This window comes from Crotalus tigris, unplaced genomic scaffold (assembly GCF_016545835.1).
Source record: "Crotalus tigris isolate CLP2741 ecotype Arizona unplaced genomic scaffold, ASM1654583v1 scf7180000017969.2108049, whole genome shotgun sequence".
NCBI lineage: Eukaryota > Metazoa > Chordata > Lepidosauria > Squamata > Viperidae > Crotalus > Crotalus tigris.
The window spans coordinates 1570263-1593241 of NW_024096751.1; the positions used below are offsets into that span (position 1 = coordinate 1570263).

Genomic DNA, 22979 nt, shown 5'->3' on the forward strand with positions numbered 1-22979 from the left:
TTTGAAGCAATTGATTCATAGTGATCAATCTGGATTTATAACTGGAAGATATATGAAATACAATGTAAGACAAATTGTTAACCTAATTGAGTATTTGGATAAGAATAATCAAATTCCTGCGGCTTTGATATTTTTGGATGCTGAAAAAGCTTTTGATCAGTTAAATTGGCAATTTTTATTGAAAGTTGTAGAGAAAATGAATTTTGGGGATAATTTTTTGTATGCTCTTAAGGCTATATACCAACAACAATCAGCACAAATTATAATTAATGGAGGATTAACACAAACATTTAAAATTGAAAAGGGTACTAGACAAGGATGTCCATTATCCCCATTGTTATTTGTTTTAACAATGGAGATTTTATTAATTAAAATTCATGAATCAACTACAATAAAGGGAATAAAAATAAAACAGAATGATTACAGGTTGAGAGCTTTTGCTGATGATTTGGTTGTGACATTAGCTCAACTGACAGATTCGGTAAGGGATTTGATGGAAATTATAACCCAGTATGGGAAAGTTTCAGGTTTTAAGGTTAATAACAATAAGACTAAAATATTACTGAAAAATTTGTCTATGAAGGAAAAGGATATGTTAGCTAAACTAATAGGTTTTGAAATAGTGAAAAAGGTTAAATACCTGGGAGTATATATTACAGCTTCTAATGTTAAATTATACAAAAATAATTATGAGACATTGTGGGTAAAAGTGCAAAAGGATTTAAATGATTGGAAAAAATTACAATTATCTTTGTTGGGGAGAATTTCAGCGGTTAAAATGAATGTTCTTCCAAAGTTTCTTTTTTTGTTCCAAATGATACCTATTTTAAAAAAAGATGCCAACTTGGAGGAATGGCAGAAGGGTATTAATAAGTTTATTTGGGTAGGGAAAAAACCAAGAGTTAAGTTTAAGATTATACAAGATACACGGGAAAGAGGAGCACTTAAGGCGCCTAATTTAAAATTGTATTATGATGCAGTGGCTTTAACTCTGATTAGCGACTGGCTTAAATTAACAAATAAAAATATACTTCTTCTTGAGGGATGGGATTTATTATATGGATGGCATGCATATTTAATTTATAATAAAAAAGTAGATCAGGTTTTTAAATCTCATATTTTAAGAAATGCTTTATTACGTGTCTGGAAGAAGTATTATTATAGGTCAAATTATAAAATTCCAATTTGGGGGATTCCTGGACACGTGATAGAGGGGGTATCTAGAGGAGTGAATTTGGATAGGATTTCTTATAAGGAATTACTTAGTTTGGAAGGGAAGGACTGGCAACTAAAATCTCTAGCCGAGTTGAAACAAGAAAATATTGTACACTCTTGGTTTCAATATAATCAATTGTTAGCTAGGTGGAATTTAGATCAAAAGATTGGTATTACTTTAGAGGATGCGAATTTGATAAAATAGTTAAAGATCAAACTCGAGTTCATATAAAGAGAATTTATAATGTCTTAATAGAATTGAATTCTGAAATGGAACTAGTTAAAGATTGTATGGTAAAATGGGCACAAAATATTCAAGAGCCGATTCTATTGGACACGTGGGAGATAATTTGGGTTAGAAATGTAAAATTTACTCAAGCTCAAAGTTTGAGAGAAAATTTTTATAAAATGTTTTATAGATAGCATTTGGATCCTCAAAAGTTGTCTTGTATGTATCCTAACTTGCAGCCCAAATGTTGAGATGTGGTAGTTTGGATGCAACTTATTTTCATATTTGGTGAACTTGTAGAAATGTAAAAGCTTTTTGGATTAAAATTTGGTGGAACATTCAGAATATTTTTAAAAGAAAGATAAAGTTTACTCCTCAACTATTTTTGTTGGGTATTATAGTAGATGTTGATGCTAAAGAAATTAATTTGATGTTGAATTTAATAACAGCAGCAAGGCTGCTGGTAGGGCAATATTGGAAGAAGGATTGTTTGCCTACTATAGAAGAATGGATGCTTAAAGTGTCAAACTTAGCAGAAATGGCTAAGATTTCTGCTTATTTGAAGGATTATTCACAAGAAAGATACATTTTGGTTTGGAGAAAATGGACAGATTATATTCAGAATAAATATGGGACTAAAAAGTTCCATTTATTTTATGAATAAATTTTAGAATATTATTATTGTTATTATTATTAATAATAATAATATTTTAGTATAGTGGAAATTTTATGTAAAAGAGAGTTAAAGCGCACTATATTTGTTTATCTATATAGTTGGTTAATGTTAGTTAGATTATGATTATTATATTTATTACCCTGTATTCAGCTCTGGGAAGTGGGGTAGGGGGATAGGGGGGTAGGGTGGGTGGGTTTGGGATATATTTTGTAATTTTTTGTAAAACTTTTCAATAAAAAAAGAAAAAATGATCGTTAAATGAGGACTTTCTTAAGTTCCCTTTCCACATATTTTTCTGGTGTTTCAAAAAAGAAAAAAAATGTCCTTAAACATTGCTATTACTGTTTCTAATAAGAACAGATGTTTTGCTGATCTTTCAAAGATGTATAGAGAGCATACCACTTTTTTCCTGAATATTTATTTTAAATTTAATCATATTTGTTTCATTCTCTCTCTCTCTCTCTCTCTCTCTCTCTCTCTCTCTCTCTCTCTCTCTCTCTCTCTCTCTCTCTCCCTCCCTCCCTCCCTCCTTCCCTCCCTCTACACAGACACACACATATCTTTCCAGTTAGCATTCACAAAATATATTATCATTTATGATAATTACTTTTTCTGAATCCTAACAACTTAATGCAAAATACATTTGTTTGATAATCTAAAAAACAAGGTTCACTCAACTGAACTGATACCATCTTAATGTTAAATTCATCAGAAAAATGTAAAAATATGTAAAATTTCCATTTCCAAATTAGTTGTATGTTGCTCACATATTAACACCATAAGCATATTTATTTATATATTTATTGGCAAAATTTCTACCAAAGATTGTGCGGATAGGTAAGCTCCCCCATTCACTCTCTCTCAGATCAACCCACCTCACAGGGTTGGGGCGGAAATAGCAGGAGGAAGAAGTATTGTATATGTTTGCTGCCTTGAGTTATTTACAAAGTAACAAAGATGGGATAAAAATCAAATAAATAAATAAAATATTAAAAATTATAGGAGAATATCAAAGAAATATCTGAGTCTTTCCCCAAAGCAGAGGTACCAGATAAAACTCTTCTCTCTTCCTCTCCCCCTGATTTCCAACTGGAACTGATTGTTCAGGAACTCTCATCCTACTTCAATGCTTTAGAGATAGGCCAGAAGGATAACAAGGTTGACAGTATCAAAAACTGCTTAGCACTCAATGAGGAACAGAGGATAATTTCCCCTAAACTTGGTTTTTCTGGAGGTTATCCCCAAGTGAAACCAATACCTTTTCCAAGCTGCTTTCTGTCCTGAATTGTGACTTATAAAGGTTCAGATAACCCACTTACTCTGAAATCCATTGCAACTACGTGCCCACCACTTTCCCTGCAACATTTCTGTGAAAAGGAAGATTGTTCAAGTCACTTGCTTGAGCAAATTGGATGCATTATCTCCTTCCTCAGAGATAGAAGAAATACACTTTCATTTTTTAAAAAAAGCATTGATTACTGCTCAAACTCAAGCTGCTGAATCATTAACAAATCATGAGAGGCAGGGATCCAACTGAGAATTATCACCCAGAGGACCTTATTCATTTCAAAGACTTAAAATATTCCAGATCACTTTACAAGATGTTCCATTCACTGCCCAGCCGGTGTAAAGCTTATGTTGGATTTGAAAAGTTTTGTCTATCAAATGCTGTGAAAATTCTTCAGAACCGTTTTGCAGTATTTTTGACAAATATCGTTTCCTTAAATTGACACAATAACAGCAGCAAAATATTCCTTGTCTGCAACACAAATCACCACTGTGTAGGTTGAAGATTGAACTTTTAAAAAGTCCATTTCAGACCTACCCAATCTATGCCTAGTCTTTCATTCCACTAAACAAAAGTCTAAATTGAACTATCCTCCAGATTCTCAGAAAATTCCCAAAGAGACCTCTGAAAACAAACTGTATCTATGTAGCATTTGAAATGGACTGATATATGTCCTTCCCTTACTGCAAAGAAGGACTTACACTGCAGAATTTCATAACAATCAGAAAGTGATCTATACATAACATGGAGCAAAGATCAGTGTTTCCCAATTTCAAATCAGTTGCATCTTCCCTGAGACAAAAGACAAATGCAGTGTCCATGTTCATGGTTGATATAGCACTCATGAACAACTGGTATCCTCCAAATCCTTTGTTGATGGAAAATATACTGAATCCTGAAATATTATTAAGTTCAGGAAACTTTTCTACCACCTCAGCAATCAGGTTAAGCAGCCCAGGAAAAGGCATAGCTTTTGTAAGGAACAGCCAGCAAATACAAAAAGGGTATCCATACCACATCTGAAGTATCCTTGCCTGTTTTGAATACTGCATACACCTTAAACAAAAATTGTGGAAGTTATTTAACAAGAAAAGATGAAACTTTGTTTGGCTTCTTTTAAATCAAATTAATAATTTAAAAAATTGACCAAAGTAGGTTTGGACCAATAGAACAGTTGCTTATGAAAAAGAGATAACAAATTTCTTATAATGCAAGAGGATCTGAGTTTCTTTGGATTCTTAATAAGAGTTTCCATTGGCAAAATTCATTCATAATTATAGAAAACTTGTGTCATAATATTATAGTATTCATTCAATTACATAAATAGGCATGTTTGGGCTATCAATGTGACTTAAACCTAGAACTCTTTCATATTTCAAAATATGACTTTGTACAAATTATATTTCATTCATTCAGTCTATTCCCTAAGAACATTAACTTTTCTATGGGACTATCTGAAACTATCTTGAAATATTTTTCAAATGACTTCTGTTTCCAACCCTGCTTCAAAATATGTACAGAAGATTTTTTAACAATCACTTATCCCAACATATATCTATGACTGGAATTAGACATCATTGTTCCATGAGAAAGGGCAGATCCCATATATCACAGGCTGCAGCTGCCCAGATTCATTATGAATAAATTTAATAAAATAAAAATAAAAACTTGCCAATAAAGAAATGTTAAAATTAAAATGATGAAAGCAATAATAGTAAACATTGTAGGAGTTTAAACCTTAAAGTTAAAATTCATTTATTAAGTTTTATCTACTCTAATAAGAACCAGATTTTATTACAATTTATAGATTCCACAACATCCACGATAGAAATTAGATTAATATTACATTAAGAAGAGAAACCAGAATAAATACATCAAAGAAATATTTTTAATTAGCTGATGTTGCTGATTTAAAAATCCAGATTGGCTATATTTTATATAGCGCTATGCTTTCTATAGTTCAAATAAATTCAAATAAAAGGTTAATGCTGCTTCAATGCCTTACCAGTATTATATGACCAGTGGAGATGTCCATGTTAAACTGGACTGGTTCTTCACACCAGGATGAAATACTGCTTCGAGTAGAAGGACTTGGAATAGGTCCATCACTAAACTGTGAAGATATGCTATTAATACGAGAAGCATGAAGAGGCTCTGAACAATCTGATGTTTTCACCGCCATACGCTGACGGCATAATTCCTGAGAAACAGAAAGTAACACAGGATTAAAATTTAGCACTGAAGGAATCAACTGTGAAAACATAAAATGAACTTTTGCTCTAAACTAAATACATGCAAAATTATGTTCTGAAGATGGAATGTACAACTCTGCTCCAAACAGTCGAAAAACACGAAATTTCCATGTATCTGTAAGCAGGACTGCAACCAGTATTATAGCCACATTTCCATGGTTAATAATTGTCATTTTTTTAAAAAAATATAAGATTTGAAAAATATACAGATCAAAGGCTGAAATATGACCATTCAACAATAATTTCAACAGAAAAACTCTGAAATAAATTGTTACGGAGACAATATCCACTGTATTCTTCAAAATAAATTTAACACATTATCTGCTCCCTTTCAATTTAACATGATCCACTATGAGTTGGGAAAGTCAAATAATTTATTTAATGCTACTTTAAATCCTAACAATTATATTACAGAATACAAATTTTGTGCATACGAAGAATTAGGAAACATAATTGATTTTACCAAGAACTTATACTAATGATAGACTGCATTTACTAAAGTTAAAATCAGCAGAATCTATAGAGTCACAAATACAGATTCTGATTAACTTTGATTCATGAAAATAATTAGAACTATTATATTACATTTTAAAATTTACCCAAACAAATGGTACTTAGACCTAATAAACCACAGATATATCTAGCATAAGAAAATTGCTGCAAGAAACAAATTAAGAAAAGTACTTTATCATTTCCAGAATAAAATTTCTACTAGGTAAATAATATTTGAAAAAAATTAATCAGTGTTTCAATGGATGATCTTAAATTATCTAAACACAGATGAAGTGGAAAAATATATTATTGTCACTGTTTTTAAATTTTCCCACCTTAACTTTTCAATATGTGACGAAATACAAATTTCTTGGTTTTTATGAGTCCAAATAAGAAATGAAAGAGCATTTTACAATATTTAGAATCATATTTTATTTTTAACTATTCATATAGTCATTTATTTTATATCTCACCACACATATATATGACTTTCAATCACTCTTTATACATCTCTCTTATTTTTCTTCCCATCTATTCCCCGTCAAAATAGAAACCTATTTTGTATTTTGACTAGATAGAATTTTAACACTTATATGGCTTTATCAAGTATATTTGGATTGCAAAACTTACAATTCTTTACAGGAGTAACATTATCTTTCCCTTTCTATTAAATTACAGTATATTGTATCAGTGTGTAATGTATATCCATTAGTATTGTATATGTATATGATATTCTGATAAAAATGGTTATAATGGTAGATTTCTAGCTAGCACTTAATCAGCTCATTAGAAACAATTCTATTTTTTGTGCATAAAATATGTTAGCTCCACAAAAAGAGCTTAATACTAAATTTACTGTCAGTATTTTTTTAAAACAAAATCAGTGTGTCAGATTTTGAGTTCAAATCTTCATACAGTCATGGAACCCATTAAGTAACTTTATACCAATCATCTTCCCTGACCTTAATCTATCTCATAAGGATATTTCTAGAAGGACTAAATGAGGAATGTAGAGTACTGAGGAGCGAAATGTAGCCCCATTCATTGCATTATATTCCTAAAGTGAAAGACAGAATACAAAAGGAATAAATACCAATAGCATAGACATTGCAAAGATAGGCAAGATGCTTTAGTGAGAGAATACAGAAAAATTATAAACAACTCACTCCTATCAGTGCATACTGACCTTCCTCATTTATCAGCTGGAAGACTCAAATCCAGGAAGCCCCCCCTGGCACTTGCACAACATCTGCACAACAACTTTAATACTGATTCCCAATGGAAAAGCCAAATGGGTTGCTGAATGCCAAGACAAAGGTAGACATATAAATGACCCTAAAAAAAAAGTCCCAGGCTTTGAACTGCCATGTCAGCAGTGGAAAATCCTGAATAGGATTCACACATCAGGTGGTGTTTGCTGGGACTCTACGTATAAATGGGGCACATAGTATCCTCCCCTCACTGGGACTGACTGCAGATTATATCGTGGACCAGCAGTAAACTGAGGGCATATACCAGTCCAGGATCTGATTTTTTAAAATAGAAATAATGCTGCACTTCAGTGGTTAGATGGCCTAGACATTGGTATTTGAACATAGAACTTTTTAACATTTATATTTTATTGGGGTTTACTAATTTAGGTGAAATGTTAATATATATTGCCAGTCTATGTAATATGCTGTACACTAAATAAACAATAAACAAAAGAGTGCCTATTTACCACAAAGAGCATCATCTAAAAACAAACATCTGCCTCCAATGGAATGTTTCTTCTGACATCCCCAGATTGCTGGCATTTTGTAGGATCTTGAAGTCCTGGCTATTTGCCCAGGCCTTTAACAAGGGTACTATAATAGCTACTGGGTATTATAGATTTACTTCTTGTTGTTGCCAAATGTTTGCCATCTTTCGTTCCTTGTATTTATTATTATTTTTTTCTGTTTTTTACTTCTGATTTTTACTGTAGCTGGGAGTCAAGTTGTATTTCTTCAATCAATCTATCTTGGGAAATCTTACATTTTATAGAAGTACAAAAAATATTTAGGGCAAAAGCTTGAAACATTTGAACAATAAAAACCAAGCTCTTACAACAGAGAAACAAGTAATTTGAAAAAAACTCTTTTGAACATATTTTATAATATCAATAGCCTTATACTGAGAGATATTTTACTACCTCTAAAATATATTTATTTATTAAATTGTATGATGCTCATCTCAATGAAAGTGACTCTAAGTGGCTTACAGACATATAATTAAAATACATTGTAAAAATGTCAAGACTTTCTCTTTCAACTCCATTCCGGATTCTTCCCTAAGTCTTTGCCATCCTCCCAAAGGCAGTGGGTAGGCAACCAGGGCTCAGGACCCCATAGAAAAAGGCTCTAGGAGAGCTGGTTTAATGTCAAGATTCCAATCAATAAGACCAAATAAATCAGAACTCTGAAGCAGGAAAGAACATGTTTATCCTCAAAGAACATGTTTATTGGATAAATAATATTGGCACGTTCAAAAGTGAAACCAGATCTAAACATTCCCTCTAAGAATCAAAGTAATACAATGTAACAATTCCCACCTCTCTATTCATGCTACCAACAGAACTCCTTGGCAGACTTTCTGACTCAACGATCCTCCTGTCAACTCTACAATAAACATGGCTGAAGCTATCTTACTTGTTTTTGGTTGCCATAAGATTGGGGGGAGGAATGGGAAGTTTTATGCTAGCCTAAATTCTCTGTCCCGTGGGAACCAAGGTCATTTCTGTTCCCTTGGTTGTGGGGATTGAAGCTAATGTTAGAAAGCCCACCAAACTATTTTATTGAGAAATGTAGTTGATTGCATAGGCTACAGGATGGGAAATTTAACTTAAAGTTAAGTTAAATACTGTTATTTTTTGAAGGGAACTTTAGTCTTGGTTTCACTTTTGACTATGCCAATACTTTGTAATCAATAAACCTTAGAGTAAAACTCAAGTCTCGGAGTTCTGCTTTAATTGGTCTGATCTAGTGGAACCATAATACCTTCTCCCTCTCTCCATACTTCTACATTTCTTTTAGTTCAGAGAATCATCGGATTGAAGAGAGAAATCTTGAACACAATGGGCTGAAATTAGACTGAGTACACCAACTAAATCAATGACCTTTAATCATTATTAACTAATGTTCCACTTATTTCAGAGAGGTCTACTCTAAGGATAAATCTGGATTCAGTATATAGTAATAGTAGTAAAGTTGGAAGGGACCTTGGAGGTCATCTAGTCCAACCCCCTGCTCGGGCAGGAAACCCTACACCATTTCGGACAAATGGCTGTCCAGTCTCTTCTTAAAAACTTCCAGTGTTGGAGCATTTACTGCTTCTGGAGGCAAGCTGTTCCACTGATTAATTGTTCTCACTGTCAGGAAGTTTGTCCTTAGTTCTAGGTTGCTTCTCTCCTTGATTAGTTTCCACCCGTTGCTTCTTGTCCTGCCTTCAGGTGCTTTGGAAAATAGCTTAATTCCCTCTTCTTTATGGCAGCCCCTGAGATATTGGAATACTGCTATCATGTCCCCCCTTGTCCTTCTCTTCGTTAAACTAGACATACCCAATTCTCGCAACCGTTCCTTATATGTTTAGCCTCCAGTCCCCTAATCATCTTTGTTGCTCTTCTCTGTACTCTTTCTAGAGTCTCAACATCTTTTTTTACATCGTGGTGACCAAAACTGGATGCAGTATTCCAAGTGTGGCCTTACCAAGGCATTGAAGAGTGGTATTAATACTTCACGTGATCTTGATTCTATCCCTCTGTTAATGCAGCCTAGCACTGGGTTGGCCTTTTTGGCAGCTGCAGCACACTGCTGGCTCATATTTAGGTGATTGTCTACTAGGACTCCGAGGTCCCTCTCACAGTTACTACTATTGAGCATGGTGCCACCTATGCTGTACTTGTGCATTTGGTTTTTCTTGTCTAAATGTAGAACCTTGCTTTTTTCACCATTGAATTTCATTTTGTTAGTTAGTGCCCAGTGTTCAGGTCTGTCCAGATCCTTCTGTATCTCAAGCCTGTCTTCTGGAGTATTGGCTATTCCTGCCAGCTTGGTGTCATCTGCAAATTTGATGAGTTCCCCATCTATCCCTTCATCCAAATCGTTGATGAAGATGTTGAATAGCACTGGGCCCAGAACAGAGCCCTGGGGCACCCCACTACACACTTCCCTCCATATAGATGCAATTCCATTGAGGACCAGTCGCTGAGTACGATATTATCAACAGCCTTCTTGATACTAGTAGACCTACATCTGTAAGCTTGCACATAACACTATCTCTTAACTTTTTAATTAAAAAAACCAAATATCATAATTCCTTTTATAGATGAAACTAAAAATATGGGATAGGGGACAAAAGCAAACTGCAGCATTTTGAGTAATCATACAGAACGAGATGTCTTGGATCAATAGATCCCAAATTCCCTATTATATACATACATAGAACATGAAAACATAAAACATGAAAAGAACAGTTTTATTACTTAAATATTACTCTTTCAAATAAAAAAGCTAATGTTAAGTCCAAAAAACTGAAATCAACAGAGAATGTAGTATCTTATATCTGAGAAATCCATCCTGACATACGTTTGCATTGTTTTAGAAAGTTTCAATGATGAATCTTCTTACTCCAAAACTTCTCTTTCTACTTTCTGAACATGTTTACTTAATTCCATTAACTATTTGCTTATGATACACAAGGGATATAGTCAGTGGTAGGATTCAGCCAGTTTGCACCACTTCAGCAGAACAGCTAACTAATTTTTTGTTGCCCAGGCCCAGAATGGACTTCTGGAAGCGGCATCCACACCGAGAACTGGTTGTTCACATATTTGAATCCCACCACTACATATAGTCATACAGCACGATCTTTTTTCAATCAACAAAATACTTTTTTATTTACAGAATAATTATAGCCCAACTATCATGAGCTGAACTCACTTATTAAGTATCTTCAGTAGGGGGCAGCATGACAACATTTCAAATACTTTGCCTGTAATTTTCCTGTCTTCTGACATAAGATTAAAAAAATTCAAGCATTGCATTTAATTCAGATTTTTTCAAGTTTTGTAATGTTGTTTGATTATCTTATGCAATTTTGTTCTCATCCCATCATATTTCATATGTCCCTAAATTATTGAAATATATCTGGCCTTATTTTTTAAAAAAGTTTCTTGATACAGTAAAAGACAATGTTTTGTTCCTTTTTGTGTTTTTATGTGTATAATTTTATGAAATGTCAGCTATTTAAAATCAATCTTCTGATGACAGCCACATAAACAATTCAGTAACTAAATAAAAAGGAGGTACATAGACAGAATCCTGGGGGAGAAGGGGCGTTGGTCTTACCTGAACCCCTTTTCTCAGTATGGAGATGGAGAATCCACCAATGGATTTTCTCTGTATGCCTGCTCTTGAGACCAAGTAGCCAAAACAGCCACGCCCCCTCTTGCCAGGAGATCCAGTCTTAACGAGGGCGAAGCGGCTGAAGATGAACTTGACGATGGCTCTCAATTCCCTAGAACGGCCTAACTGACCCTAGGGTGGGTGTGGATTCTCCATCTCCGTACTGAGAAAAGACGTTCAGGTAAGACCAATGCCCCTTCTCCAGTACAGGAGATGGATAATCCACCAATGGGACATACCAAAGCCTCACTGTCCCAATGGGCGGGGAACAGATAAAGAGAGAATAGAGACCTCAGAGACCACTTGCTGGAGGACCCTCCTACCAAAGGAGGCGTCCGCCGAAGCAAAACGGTCAATTTTGTAGTGGTGTATAAATGGAGATGGCAAGGACCATGTCGCAGCCCTGCAAATCTCCTCAATGTATGCCTGAGTGGCCCAAGCTGCAGAGGTTGCAACACTGCAAGTGGAATGGGCCGTAAGATGACTTGGAGTCGGCAGAGAAGCAGACTGGTACGCTTCTGCTATACAATGCCGGATCCACCTGCCAATGGTGCCTGCAGAAACCTTTTGCCCCAAGGAAGCCGATCGGAATGATACAAAAAGGGCTTCTGATCTACGGAATGGCTCCGTGCGCTTGAGGTACCGCCTCAAGGCCCTGCGGACATCCAGAGTATGCCACTGCCGGTCCAAGTCATGACTCGGATTTGGGCAAAAATTTGGTAAATTATTTCCTGTGATCTGTGAAAAAGAGAATTTACCTTTGGGACGAACGAAGGATCTATACGTAGGACAACCCTGACACTATGGAAAACGCAGAGGTCATTCCTGACCGATAAGGCCATTTCTGATATCCGTCTGGCTGATGTAATGGCTATCAGGAATGCCACCTTTAGGGACAGGTGTCTGAAGGAAATGGTTCCCAGAGGCTCAAATGATGGTTTTGTGAGGGCACGGAGAACCTTCGGCAACTCCCAAGTTGGGTACCTGTGAACAACAGGAGGTCTGGTGTTGCACGCTCCTTTGATAAAGGCACGAATCCTGGGATGGTAAGTCAAGGGGACAGAATCCTGACACGAAAGAAGAGTGGACAGTGCCGCTACTTGTCTGCGAATAGTCGCAGGGGCAAGGCCTCTGTCCAGTCCGTCCAATAGGTATTCTGCTATTTGGGGGATGGTTAATTTGGGGATGACAAGTTGTCGCCTCCTACACCAAAGGCAAAAATTCTTCCAAGTGGAATCATAGATGCGATTGGTCACAGGACGGCGTGCAGCCTGAATCACTGTGATGGCTTGAGATGAAAATGATTCTTGTGCCATTATGCTGCACTCAAGCGCCAGGCAGTCAGCTGCAACCATTGGGGATCCGGATGACTGAGAGTCCCCTGATGTAGTGACACCCGATGTGGAGGAATCCTCCATGGGGATGACGGTCTCTGTGGCCAGTAAGGGGCCATGAGTATCAGTTCCGCCCATTCATGAATTAGTTTGCGGATGGTCGCCGGAATGAGTGGTAGTGGCGTAAAGGCATAAAGTAAGCCTTGTGGCCACTGGGTCCGTAAGGCGTCCGTCCCCTCCGCCTCTGGAAGGAAATAACGGGAATAGAATCTGGGGAGTTGTGCATTGTTCTGTGAGGCAAACAGGTCGATAACTGGGTGGCCGAACCTGCGAGAGATGTCCAAGAACAGGTCCAGATGTAGGCCTCACTCTGAAGGGTCCACTGTGGTGTGGCTCAGGAAGTCCGCCTATTCGTTGCTGACCCCTGAAATATGCTCCGCCCTGAGTGATTCCAGGGTGGATTCTGCCCAGGTGAATAGAAACCACGCCTCGGCCATGAGGGATTTTGACCTGGTGCCCCCCTGCCAGTTGATGTGTGCTTTGGCCGCCACATTGTCCGTGAGGACTAGAACGTGATGACCTTTGATCATATGTTTGAAGTGTTTTAACGCTAAGTGGATGGCCCTGAACTCCAACCAATTTATGCTGTTTCTCAGATCCGCGGTGGACCAACGTCCCTGCATGAAATGAGAGTGTAGATGGGCTCCCCAGCCGTACAGGCTGGCATCTGTTGTGATGGTGACGCGTTCCGGTTCCTTGAAGAGTGACCCTTTGGTCACTGCCTGAGAACACCACCAACGGAGCGTCATTCGAATGTGAACCGGAACCTTGACCAAGTGGCTGGATGCGCTGGTATTCTGACGCTGGTATGGAAGTAGAAACCATTGAAGGTCCCGCAGATGGAGTCTGGCCCAGGGAACTATGGCTATGCAGGAGACCATTTTGCCCAGTAACTGAGAAAGTAAGACCAGTGGAACTGTGTGTTGCCTGTATACCTGACAAGCCAGTTCCTTGATGCTGACCACACGCTCCTGGGAGAGAAAGACCATGCAGTTTGCTGTGTCTATGATGGCTCCCAGGTGCAGTAATCTGGATGAAGGAGTTATCTGACTCTTTTGGAAGTTGACTGAGAACCCATGTTGTTGCAGAACGTGAATGGTGGTCATCACGTCTGCCCGAGCTGTCTGTAAGGATGCTGCCTGGATTAAAATGTCGTCCAGGTAGCATTGAACTCGAATTGGGATTTTCCTCAGTCTGGCCGCTGCCACTGCCAGGATCTTCGTAAACACCCTGGGTGCTGAAGATAGGCCAAAAGGAAGGGCCCTGTACTGGAAGTAGTTGCCCCTGTAACAGAAACGCAGGAAACAACGGTGAGCCGGGTGAATTGGAATGTGAAGGTACGCTTCCGTGAGGTCTATTGACACTAGGAAGTCGCCCTGCCTGATGCCTCCCAGGATGGACTGGAGGGATTGCATTTTGAATTTTTTGTATATTATATACCTGTTTAGATTTTTTAAGTCCAGGATGGCCCTCCAACCTCCTGAGGGTTTGGGAACCACGAAGAGGATGGAGTAAAACCCCTTGCCCTTGTAATTTGTCTATGGCTTGTATGTCAGTAAATGCTGGATGGCCTCCTGTATGAGTCTGTGTTTGTTGGGATCCCGAGATACTGAGCAGACTGTGAATAGGTCTGGAGGCGTTGCACAGAATTCCAGGGACAACCCGAACTGTATGGTCTGTAAGACCCAGTTGTCCGTGGAAGTCTGTTCCCACTGGTGGAAAAAGTGGGCCAACCTTCCTCCTATTGGGAGATTGGAGCAGAAGTCATTTGGTCTTTCGGTAGGGGCGGCCTGCCCCACGAAAAGGCCATTTTGCTGGTTTTGCTGTCTACTCCGAAACCCTTGCCTGTCGTAAGGATGGTCGTAAGACCTGTCCTGCCTAGGAGTATATGTTCTGGCGGGTTGACTGGCGGCTGTAGCCGCCTGCTGATGAAAGAGCTGTCTCCGAAAATAAGGCGCAGGCCGTTTGTCAGCTTTTTTGTTTAGATGCCCCATTACCTTACGCTTATCCTTATCTTCAACCAGATAAGGTGTGAGAGCCTCCCCAAACAACTTGTTGCCTAGATAAGGAGCGGTTGCTAGGCGCCACTTGGCCTTGGCGTCCACCTGCCAATACTTCAACCACAACATCCTCCTAGAAATTATGTTGTACACTATGGACCTGGAGGAGAATATGGCCGACTGGAGTGAAGCGTCTGCCGCATATTCTGTGGCTGCTACCATCTTAGCTAGGTCCTGATGAGTGCGCATGTCCTCAATTGGGACCCTGGCCTGAAGTTGTTGCAACCATAAGAGAATGGAGCGGACAAAAAAAGAAGCACATGTTGCCGCTTTGATGGCCAATGCTGCAGATTGATGTGTCTTACAAAATGACTGCTCCCACCTCTTGTCATCAGCCTTTAGTGCTTCCAATAAGTCCCCCGCCACAGCGGTCTGGGAAACCAAGGGAGTCCAGGCTTCATCCACCTTGGGGACTTCTAGAGCATCCAAGAGATCAGTGGATGTGGTGAACAGCTTTTTGTTCATTCCACTCACTGAAGGGAGAGAAGATGGAGTGTCCCATTGCTTTTTGATTCCCTTCAGAAACATGGCAGGACAAGGGACATGTTGTTCAGCGGCCACCCTTTCAACAAAAATCGGCCGTGATGGGGTACCTCTTGTTCCCTACTGCTGAGGGAACTGGTCGGTCCCCATGTCTGCCGTCAGGGTGGCCTTACAGAGTATGGTTAGGAATTTGTCCGCATTAAATAGACTCCCTGAAATAGAAGGCTCCGGGGGAATTTCCTCATCCTCCGAGAGAGTAATTTCCGGATACTCCTCCTCCTGAGGGGATGAGTATCCACTCATGGAGGATTGTCCGGGAGAAATTGGCTCCTGAGATGCTTGGGGTTCCGTAGGGAGCTCGTAGGGTGGCATGGTTGAGGTAGAGGCCTCCTGCTTGGAGTGGCCAGAGCGTTGAGCCAAAGCTCTGTCCACAACCTTGGTCAACAATGCCTCTAAGTGTCCATTGGAGAAAATATCTCCGATGTCAGGACCCCTGAGTCCCGCGGCCATGGGCGTGAATGTGGACTCAGGGATGGTACCCGGGACAGGTGTTGCTTGTTGAGCCGATGTAGAGGGCGAGCCCAGTGTTACCGGCATTCCCGGGAATGACCACACCCCTTGATGTGATGTTGATGGGCCCAAGGGAAGTTCCATTTCGGTGGCCGCCATTTGATCCCCTTCCAACTGAGCCTGCCTCTGTGCTCTGGAGAACTCTTCTCCAGAGCCTGGTGCCTACGGCTGGCTTGCTTGTCTGCCAACTTGGATGTCTTCTTTAGCGTGTGTTTGGTCTTGGCTTTGCACTTGCCCACCGCCTTCTGTTCAGAGGTTTTAGTGCAGCCGTAATTGGGTGATGGAGAGGGCATGCCCAAGGTTTGAGGCAACGGTGATCCCTCCATCCCACTTGAGCAAACTCAGTGGAAGCACTGAGGTAAAGCTCAGGCGGGCAAGTAGTTGGCGGCAGCGAGATTGGAGCAAATACCAGGACTGCTCCCCTGACCACCCGACCAAAAAAAAAAATAACTCTCTCTGGACTATGGTCACGGTAAGAGAGGCAGGTACCGAAGGCACATTTGCAACCACTCTCTGGGCTCCGCCCGGAGGCCTTAGGTGGCCAGGCAGTGTGCACCAGTAATAAAAAAGAAAGAAAAAAATTTGTAAGCAACCTCAATCAAGATACAAAAATAATTGAGCAATTGGAATTAATTTCAATTGGCGGCTAACCAATATAGGAAAGACCTGTGATGAAGGCTTATTTACCAGTGTAGCTGCCTATAACCAGGCCTGTTAGGCCTGAACAGGCCTCCACATGGGGCCTAAAATGGCCGCCGCTATAACAATGAGGCCTGTGCACTTGATGGATATTAATCAGTAACGAGGGGAAGAAGACTGCTTCCTGTGTTGCTGCTGAGGCCAGGAAGCTGAATTCCACAGCCAAAAATTCGGCTGAGAAAATGGCGTCAGCTAGGGCTTTGGGCTGCTTTTACAGCCTCCGCAGATTGGATTCAGGCTGAATCCAAGGCAGGAGCCTGTAATCCTTTCCCTAACTGGGGAAGGAAAGCAGGGAGGGCAGGAGAAAAGGTGCAGCAATTTGTCTCTGCAATTGCCTTCTCACCCTCCCCCCACCCAGGGCCCTGGGAAAGAAAGAGGTGAAAGGCAAAGGGGATATTATGGGAAATTCCCCCCCCCACACGCTATGAGATTTACCAGTGTTTCACGTGGTATTGATACCTATAGCCAGGCCTGTTAGGCCTGAATAGGCCTCCACGTGGAGCTAAAAATGGCCGCCACTGTTAGAATGAGGCCTAGTCAGTCGTGGGATGCAAAAACGACCAGGAGGGAAGAAGACAAGGTTTGAGGAATCCTGCTGCCCAAACTGGGGAATTTCCCCCCCCTTGGCTGTGGATTCCCCCCCCCCCCGCTTATGGGAAATTTCCCCCCCCACACACGCACCCCCACCTCCCAGATAGGGTAGGGAACAGGGCTGATCCCAGCCCTGATGGGAAATTGATCAGGAAAACAATTTAGAGTTTCCAATAATAACGAATGGCAAGAATCCACCAATGTATTTCCCTATCTAACCTGCAATTGATTGAGAGCCAAGTCACAGAAGTCTTGCAAGAGCGGAGACCAAGTTAAGACTGGATCTCCTGGCAAGAGGGGGCGTGGCTGGTTTGGCTACTTGGTCTCAAGAGCAGGCAGACAGAGAAAACCCATTGGTGGATTATCTATCTCCTGTACTGGAGAAAAGGCAAGATAGTGAAGACCGCTGTAATCATATTTTTAAATTTCTCACTTTCCTTAATATTAACCAAAAATACATTCCCAAAACAGCAAGAACAAAGAATTGCTGCACCTCAGTGTAAAACTCTATTTTCCTTTATTGACATGTTTATAATTTATATAAAAATTAAATTCTAAAATTGTAAATATTTATAATTTACTTATAACCATTTGGATAATAGTTATTACACATTTTGTTTAATATATTGGCAGTGACAGATAAAGCCTAAACTATTTTTTTTAATTGTAGCCTTTCAAGAGCAAATGCTATATTCACTTGGGGGGGGGGGTAATCAAATGTTGAACCACTGTTTATGAAAAAATTGAATTATTGACCTGTTGCTTGAGACTGACATCATGAACTGAGACAGAGTGATAATGTAAAGTCATTCAGCCAGCTTTCATGCCTAAAGTGGGACTAGAACTCACACTCTCCCACTTTCTAGCTTGTTGCCTTTAACCACTAAATTAAGCTACAGCACGTTACTACCAATATACTGTGTTTCCTCCAAAGTAAGATTTACTCCGAAAATAAGCCCTAGCTTGATTTTTGGGGCTGAGCCTAATATAAGCCCTACCCCCAAAATAAGTCCTAATTTGGGGATGAGGCACACACCTAAAATCAAGCTAGGGCGGGGGTGGGAGTATAGAGCTGCCCCACGCGCGCCCCCACCCATTTACCTTGCAGCCAGGCCTCTCCTCACTGGCCCACTTCTTCTGCAGCATCCCCAGGCCTGATTTCTCAGTCAGAAGCCTTTCTGGAAGGACACTGCAGCTGAGAACCAAGCTATGGATTCAATTCATAGCTCAGTTCTCGGCTGCAGAAGCCTTGTGGTAAGGCCTTTGACTGTGAAATGCAGCCGGAACTCCAGTCTCAGCTGCAGAATGAAGTTGCTCCTTCGGCCACAGAAGTGGGCTGGCTGGGCAGGGCTGTCGGTGCCAGAGGTAAGTAGAAAAGACATTTTTTTTGGAGGCAAAAAAAAAAAAAGGTCCAGGTCTTATTTTCAGGGAAACAGTACTACAAAAAAAAAGCCTAATCAGCAAGTGATGGATATCCATCATTTATAATTTCTTGCTAACTATTTGTAAATAGGAGGAGGAAGGTGCATTGTTTCTGTTAGTCATTTTGAATTACAGGTAGTCTTTGATTTACAAGCATTCGTTTAGTGACCATTCAAAGCTACAACATACTGAAAAAAGTGATATGACTCTTTTTCACACTTATGACCGTTACAGCTTGCCCATGGTCACATGATCAAAATTTGTATTTATGTATTTATGATGGCTGCAGTGACCCAGGGACATATGATCACTTTTTGTAGCCTTCTGACAAGCAAAGTCAATGAAGAAGACAGATTCACTTAACAATCATGTTGTCAACAACTGCAATGATTCACTTAATAACTGTAACAAGAAAGATCGTAAAATGGGTCAAAACTCACTTAACAACTGTCTTGCTTAGCAATTGACATGTTGGGCTCAATTGTAGTCATAACTCAAGGACTATCTATTTGTAAAAATAATAAAGCTGGAATGCAATAATAATATATTCCTGAGTTTTTTTTCTTTTGACTTTCTTATTTCTTCATGCATTTTGTCTGTTAGAGTTATGTTTGGAATATTCTAAATAAACAGTACATAAATTCAGAAGCTTCTATTACAATTCAAGAGGTTTGGCATTGATAGAACATTGACCACAGTACTTTTATCAGTCAAACAAGCACATTTTTTCCTAGTGTCTTTATTCAAACAGGTTTGCAGACTTTTGTAATGCTTCAAATAATGTAATGTGGAACCAAAAGCACAACAGTGTCACTTAAAATACCTTTTTTAAAAAACATCAATGCATTATATTTGCTATTTAATATGACAACACGTTTATTTGGGAAATAAAAGTTCTAAAAAAGCATGTCATTCTTTAGGCAAGAACTAAAACTGTTAATAGACCAAACAGAACCAACGCTATACTGAAGCATGAAATTTGCTGTCATTGGTATATTTTGGACTGGACTGGAAATTGTAACAAAAACATTCAGTACTTTACTGGCAAATGATACTGAATGAAAAACATTCCCTTATGTCAGAGGTCCCTAACCTCCAGTCCATTTGTGCAAGTGTGCGAAGCTCCATTTGCATGAGTGGCGGGACCATGAGTATAAAATTATCCCTTTCACAGCCTCTGTGACTGCTGGTCCATAGAGCTGAAAAGGTTGGAGACCGCTGCCTTATATGTACAAAAATAGCCAACTGCATAGAATTATCAAAAATCTGTATTTTAACAATGCCAACTACAGAATAGGCAGGGTGAAAAGTAATTATGAACAGAAAACATAGAATGTTCTTATAATAACTGGAGTAAAATAAGTTTTGATCATAAAATTAGATTGCTGCTCTAAGTTATAACTTTCTTCATTTCAGATAAATGTATAAAATCAACGGAGTAGACAGAAGCTTGAAAGCAACTTCCCATACTATAACTGAATGGCAAAGATTCCTTTAATGCAACAGTTCTCTCTGTAATTAGGAACATAAGAAATTACTTGAAATAGCCACAAAATGATTTTTAGTCAAAAGTCTCATTCAAGCTCAGAAATACTCTTTATCCTTTGCTGCGAATTGTTGCATTCACACAAAGATGGAGCTACCCATCTCTCCAAGATCTCTGTTCAGATAAAAGGTGTTTGAGCACCTATGGGAGCCTTGAAAACGCAGCTTGGGGAGATGGAAGATCCATCTCTGTGCGAATGCAACACTTGAAAACACAGCAATTCACTGCATTTTCAAGGCTCCCATAGGTGCCCAAACACCTTTTATCCCAACAGAGATCTTGGGGAGATGGGGAGCTCCATCTATGTGTGAATGCATTGCTTGAAAATGCAGTGAATTTGCTTCGTTCTGAACAGCCCCATTTGGTCAGAGGAAGAATCCAGTTTCCCCAAGGTCTCCCCTCGATAAGAAGTTTATGTGCACCTATCTGATGTTTGAAAACAAAGCGATTTGCTTCATTCTGAACCGCCCCATTTGCTCAGAGGGAGAATCCAGTTTCCCCAAGGTCTCCCTTTGGATAAGACGTTTATTAGCAGCAGCTGCTTGGGTTTCTAGGCTCCATCTGAGTGGAGGAAAGGTGAAGCAGCAGGATTGCTCTCAATAAGGCCAGTGCACAAGCAAGCAGTGAACTCCGGTCTTATTGAGAGCAATCTTGCTGCTGCACCTCCACTTTCCCCCATTCAGACGGAGCTGAGAAACTGAAGGTTATGACATCAGCCGGCCAGGCGAGGTATAAGTCGGTCGGGGTGGGTGGCTAGCTGAGGAGGGGAATCATGGCTTCTCAGGTGGTTGCTGCCACTGCCGGCTTAGATGCGGGTCAAGGGACATGGGCCCGCATTTGAAGGCTTCGTTCCTGTCTTCAAACTAAGTCCGGCGCATGAAAGTGAGCCGCTCAGCTGGGCCACTGATGGTATTGGTTCCTATGCCCAGCCGACTCCGATTCCACGCTTTGTCCCACAGTTGTGCAAATGAAGCAAACACTTCTCTCCCCCCAGAGAATGAAAGCTTCCAGGGCCATGATCTCTTTTGCAAAGAAGGAGTGTTTGAACTCGTGTGATATTACAGCACCCAGGAGCTTCCATTGTCAGAATGAAAAGCATTTGCAAGCTTTTCTCCTCTCCCTCAAAGGAAAGAAACAGTGGCAGAGAGGAGACAGATTTTGCAAGGTAAGGGACTCCAAAGCGGCAGGAAGGGAGGGGGAAGCATGAGGTTTCTTAGCGGGTCAGGGAGGCCTTGGGGGCTGTTCCATCCCCTATGGCCTTCCCCACACTGAGATACCTCATGTGCACTTAATGAGCCATATTCATTTTAACGAGCAAGAGAATGATCTCGTTCAATTTACGAGATTCACTCCACTTTACAAGTGGAATGGGCAGGCTCCATTACACTCGTAACTCGAGGATTACCTGTATATCCCAGTTTTCCTCCAATGGCATTCAGAAGAACCATCCTTCATTTCATCTCATTTTTTTCCTTTTTACGACCTTGTAATCCCTTTAATTGGGGGTGGAGTCGGGGCAACTGAGAGAAGCTGAGCATTTAATGGCAGGATGCCATTAAATGCTCAGCAACAGGTATTTTATCTGATAGAGAAATATCTGTCACTGCCTAGGATTGAACTTTCAACCTTCCGAGTGGCAGGCAAGTGTCTTCATCGCTAGATCACCCTGCCAATCCATCCTTCATTTTAGCTCCATACCAGCAACTATATAAAATAGGCTGAGCTATAAGAAACAGCAGAATTCCAAGACTAAGGATGGATTTTATATGACCCAATTTGTCCCAGTTCAATATCTTAATCACTATCTCACTATGGCTCTCATTGATGATGAACAAAAATGCAAGTAATGTCACAAAATACCTTACCAAAACATAGCCTCTCAACATATCTAGATATTATATCCCTTGGGTGAAGCAGATCTCTTGCCATGCAGTTGAATTAAACCAATAATCATTTTTGAAATTATGTAGCTGCCCTCCCTGTAGAATTTTTCTTTCTTTCTTGTCAATCTATACAATTAATTGTTAACGTATAAAAGTTTCCTATCGACCTCCTTTTCAGTTTTTATTTCACATTTACATCTTTCTCCTACTTCTGTTGATTATTATAAGAATTTAGAAAACCAACTAGACAACTAGTACATAATTATTATAACCATTATAGAAATCACTCTCACCTTTCAAACAGGCCTAAAAATGATACCCAATTTTTATAGTACTGAACACAGAGCCAAGCTTCATCTGGTAAGAATATTTTCAAATGAGTTGAGAGATTCAAACATAATGTTTTACTACTGAAATCAATGAGATAGTACTCTTGTTTAAATAAATAAGTAGCCTATCAATAAACAAACATTTTCCTGCTAAATAGTACCATTCAGCTTACCATTAATGATGCTGAAAAGGGAAGCAGCAGGATTTTGCATTGTACGTGACTACCAAGAAACTACAGGCTGGACTATAATGTAATGTAAGGTAATGAAGTGAAATAACATGGGCAATGACAAACCACTTCTGTATTACTATTAAGAAAGCTACATCTCTATGTAGTGATATTTAATCACCAAATCTTAAACTCAGACTGACTTTTTTTCCCCCAGTAGTTTCAGGACCAATCTTAAACAGAAGTTGAGCTATGTA

At 39.6% G+C, this 22979-nt stretch overlaps 1 protein-coding gene across 1 annotated transcript in view; it reads right to left on the reverse strand.

Moving 5' to 3' along the window:
- The window catches only part of PTPRN2 (protein tyrosine phosphatase receptor type N2), a gene marked incomplete at its 5' end in the record, with an annotated part of 573168 nt that overhangs the window by 114629 nt on the left and 435560 nt on the right, over window positions 1-22979 (reverse strand). The window contains 2 exons of the mRNA XM_039345638.1: window positions 4423-4464; window positions 5414-5608. Coding sequence (XP_039201572.1) covers window positions 4423-4464; window positions 5414-5608 — 237 coding nt within the window. The remainder of the gene's footprint in view (window positions 1-4422; window positions 4465-5413; window positions 5609-22979) is intronic.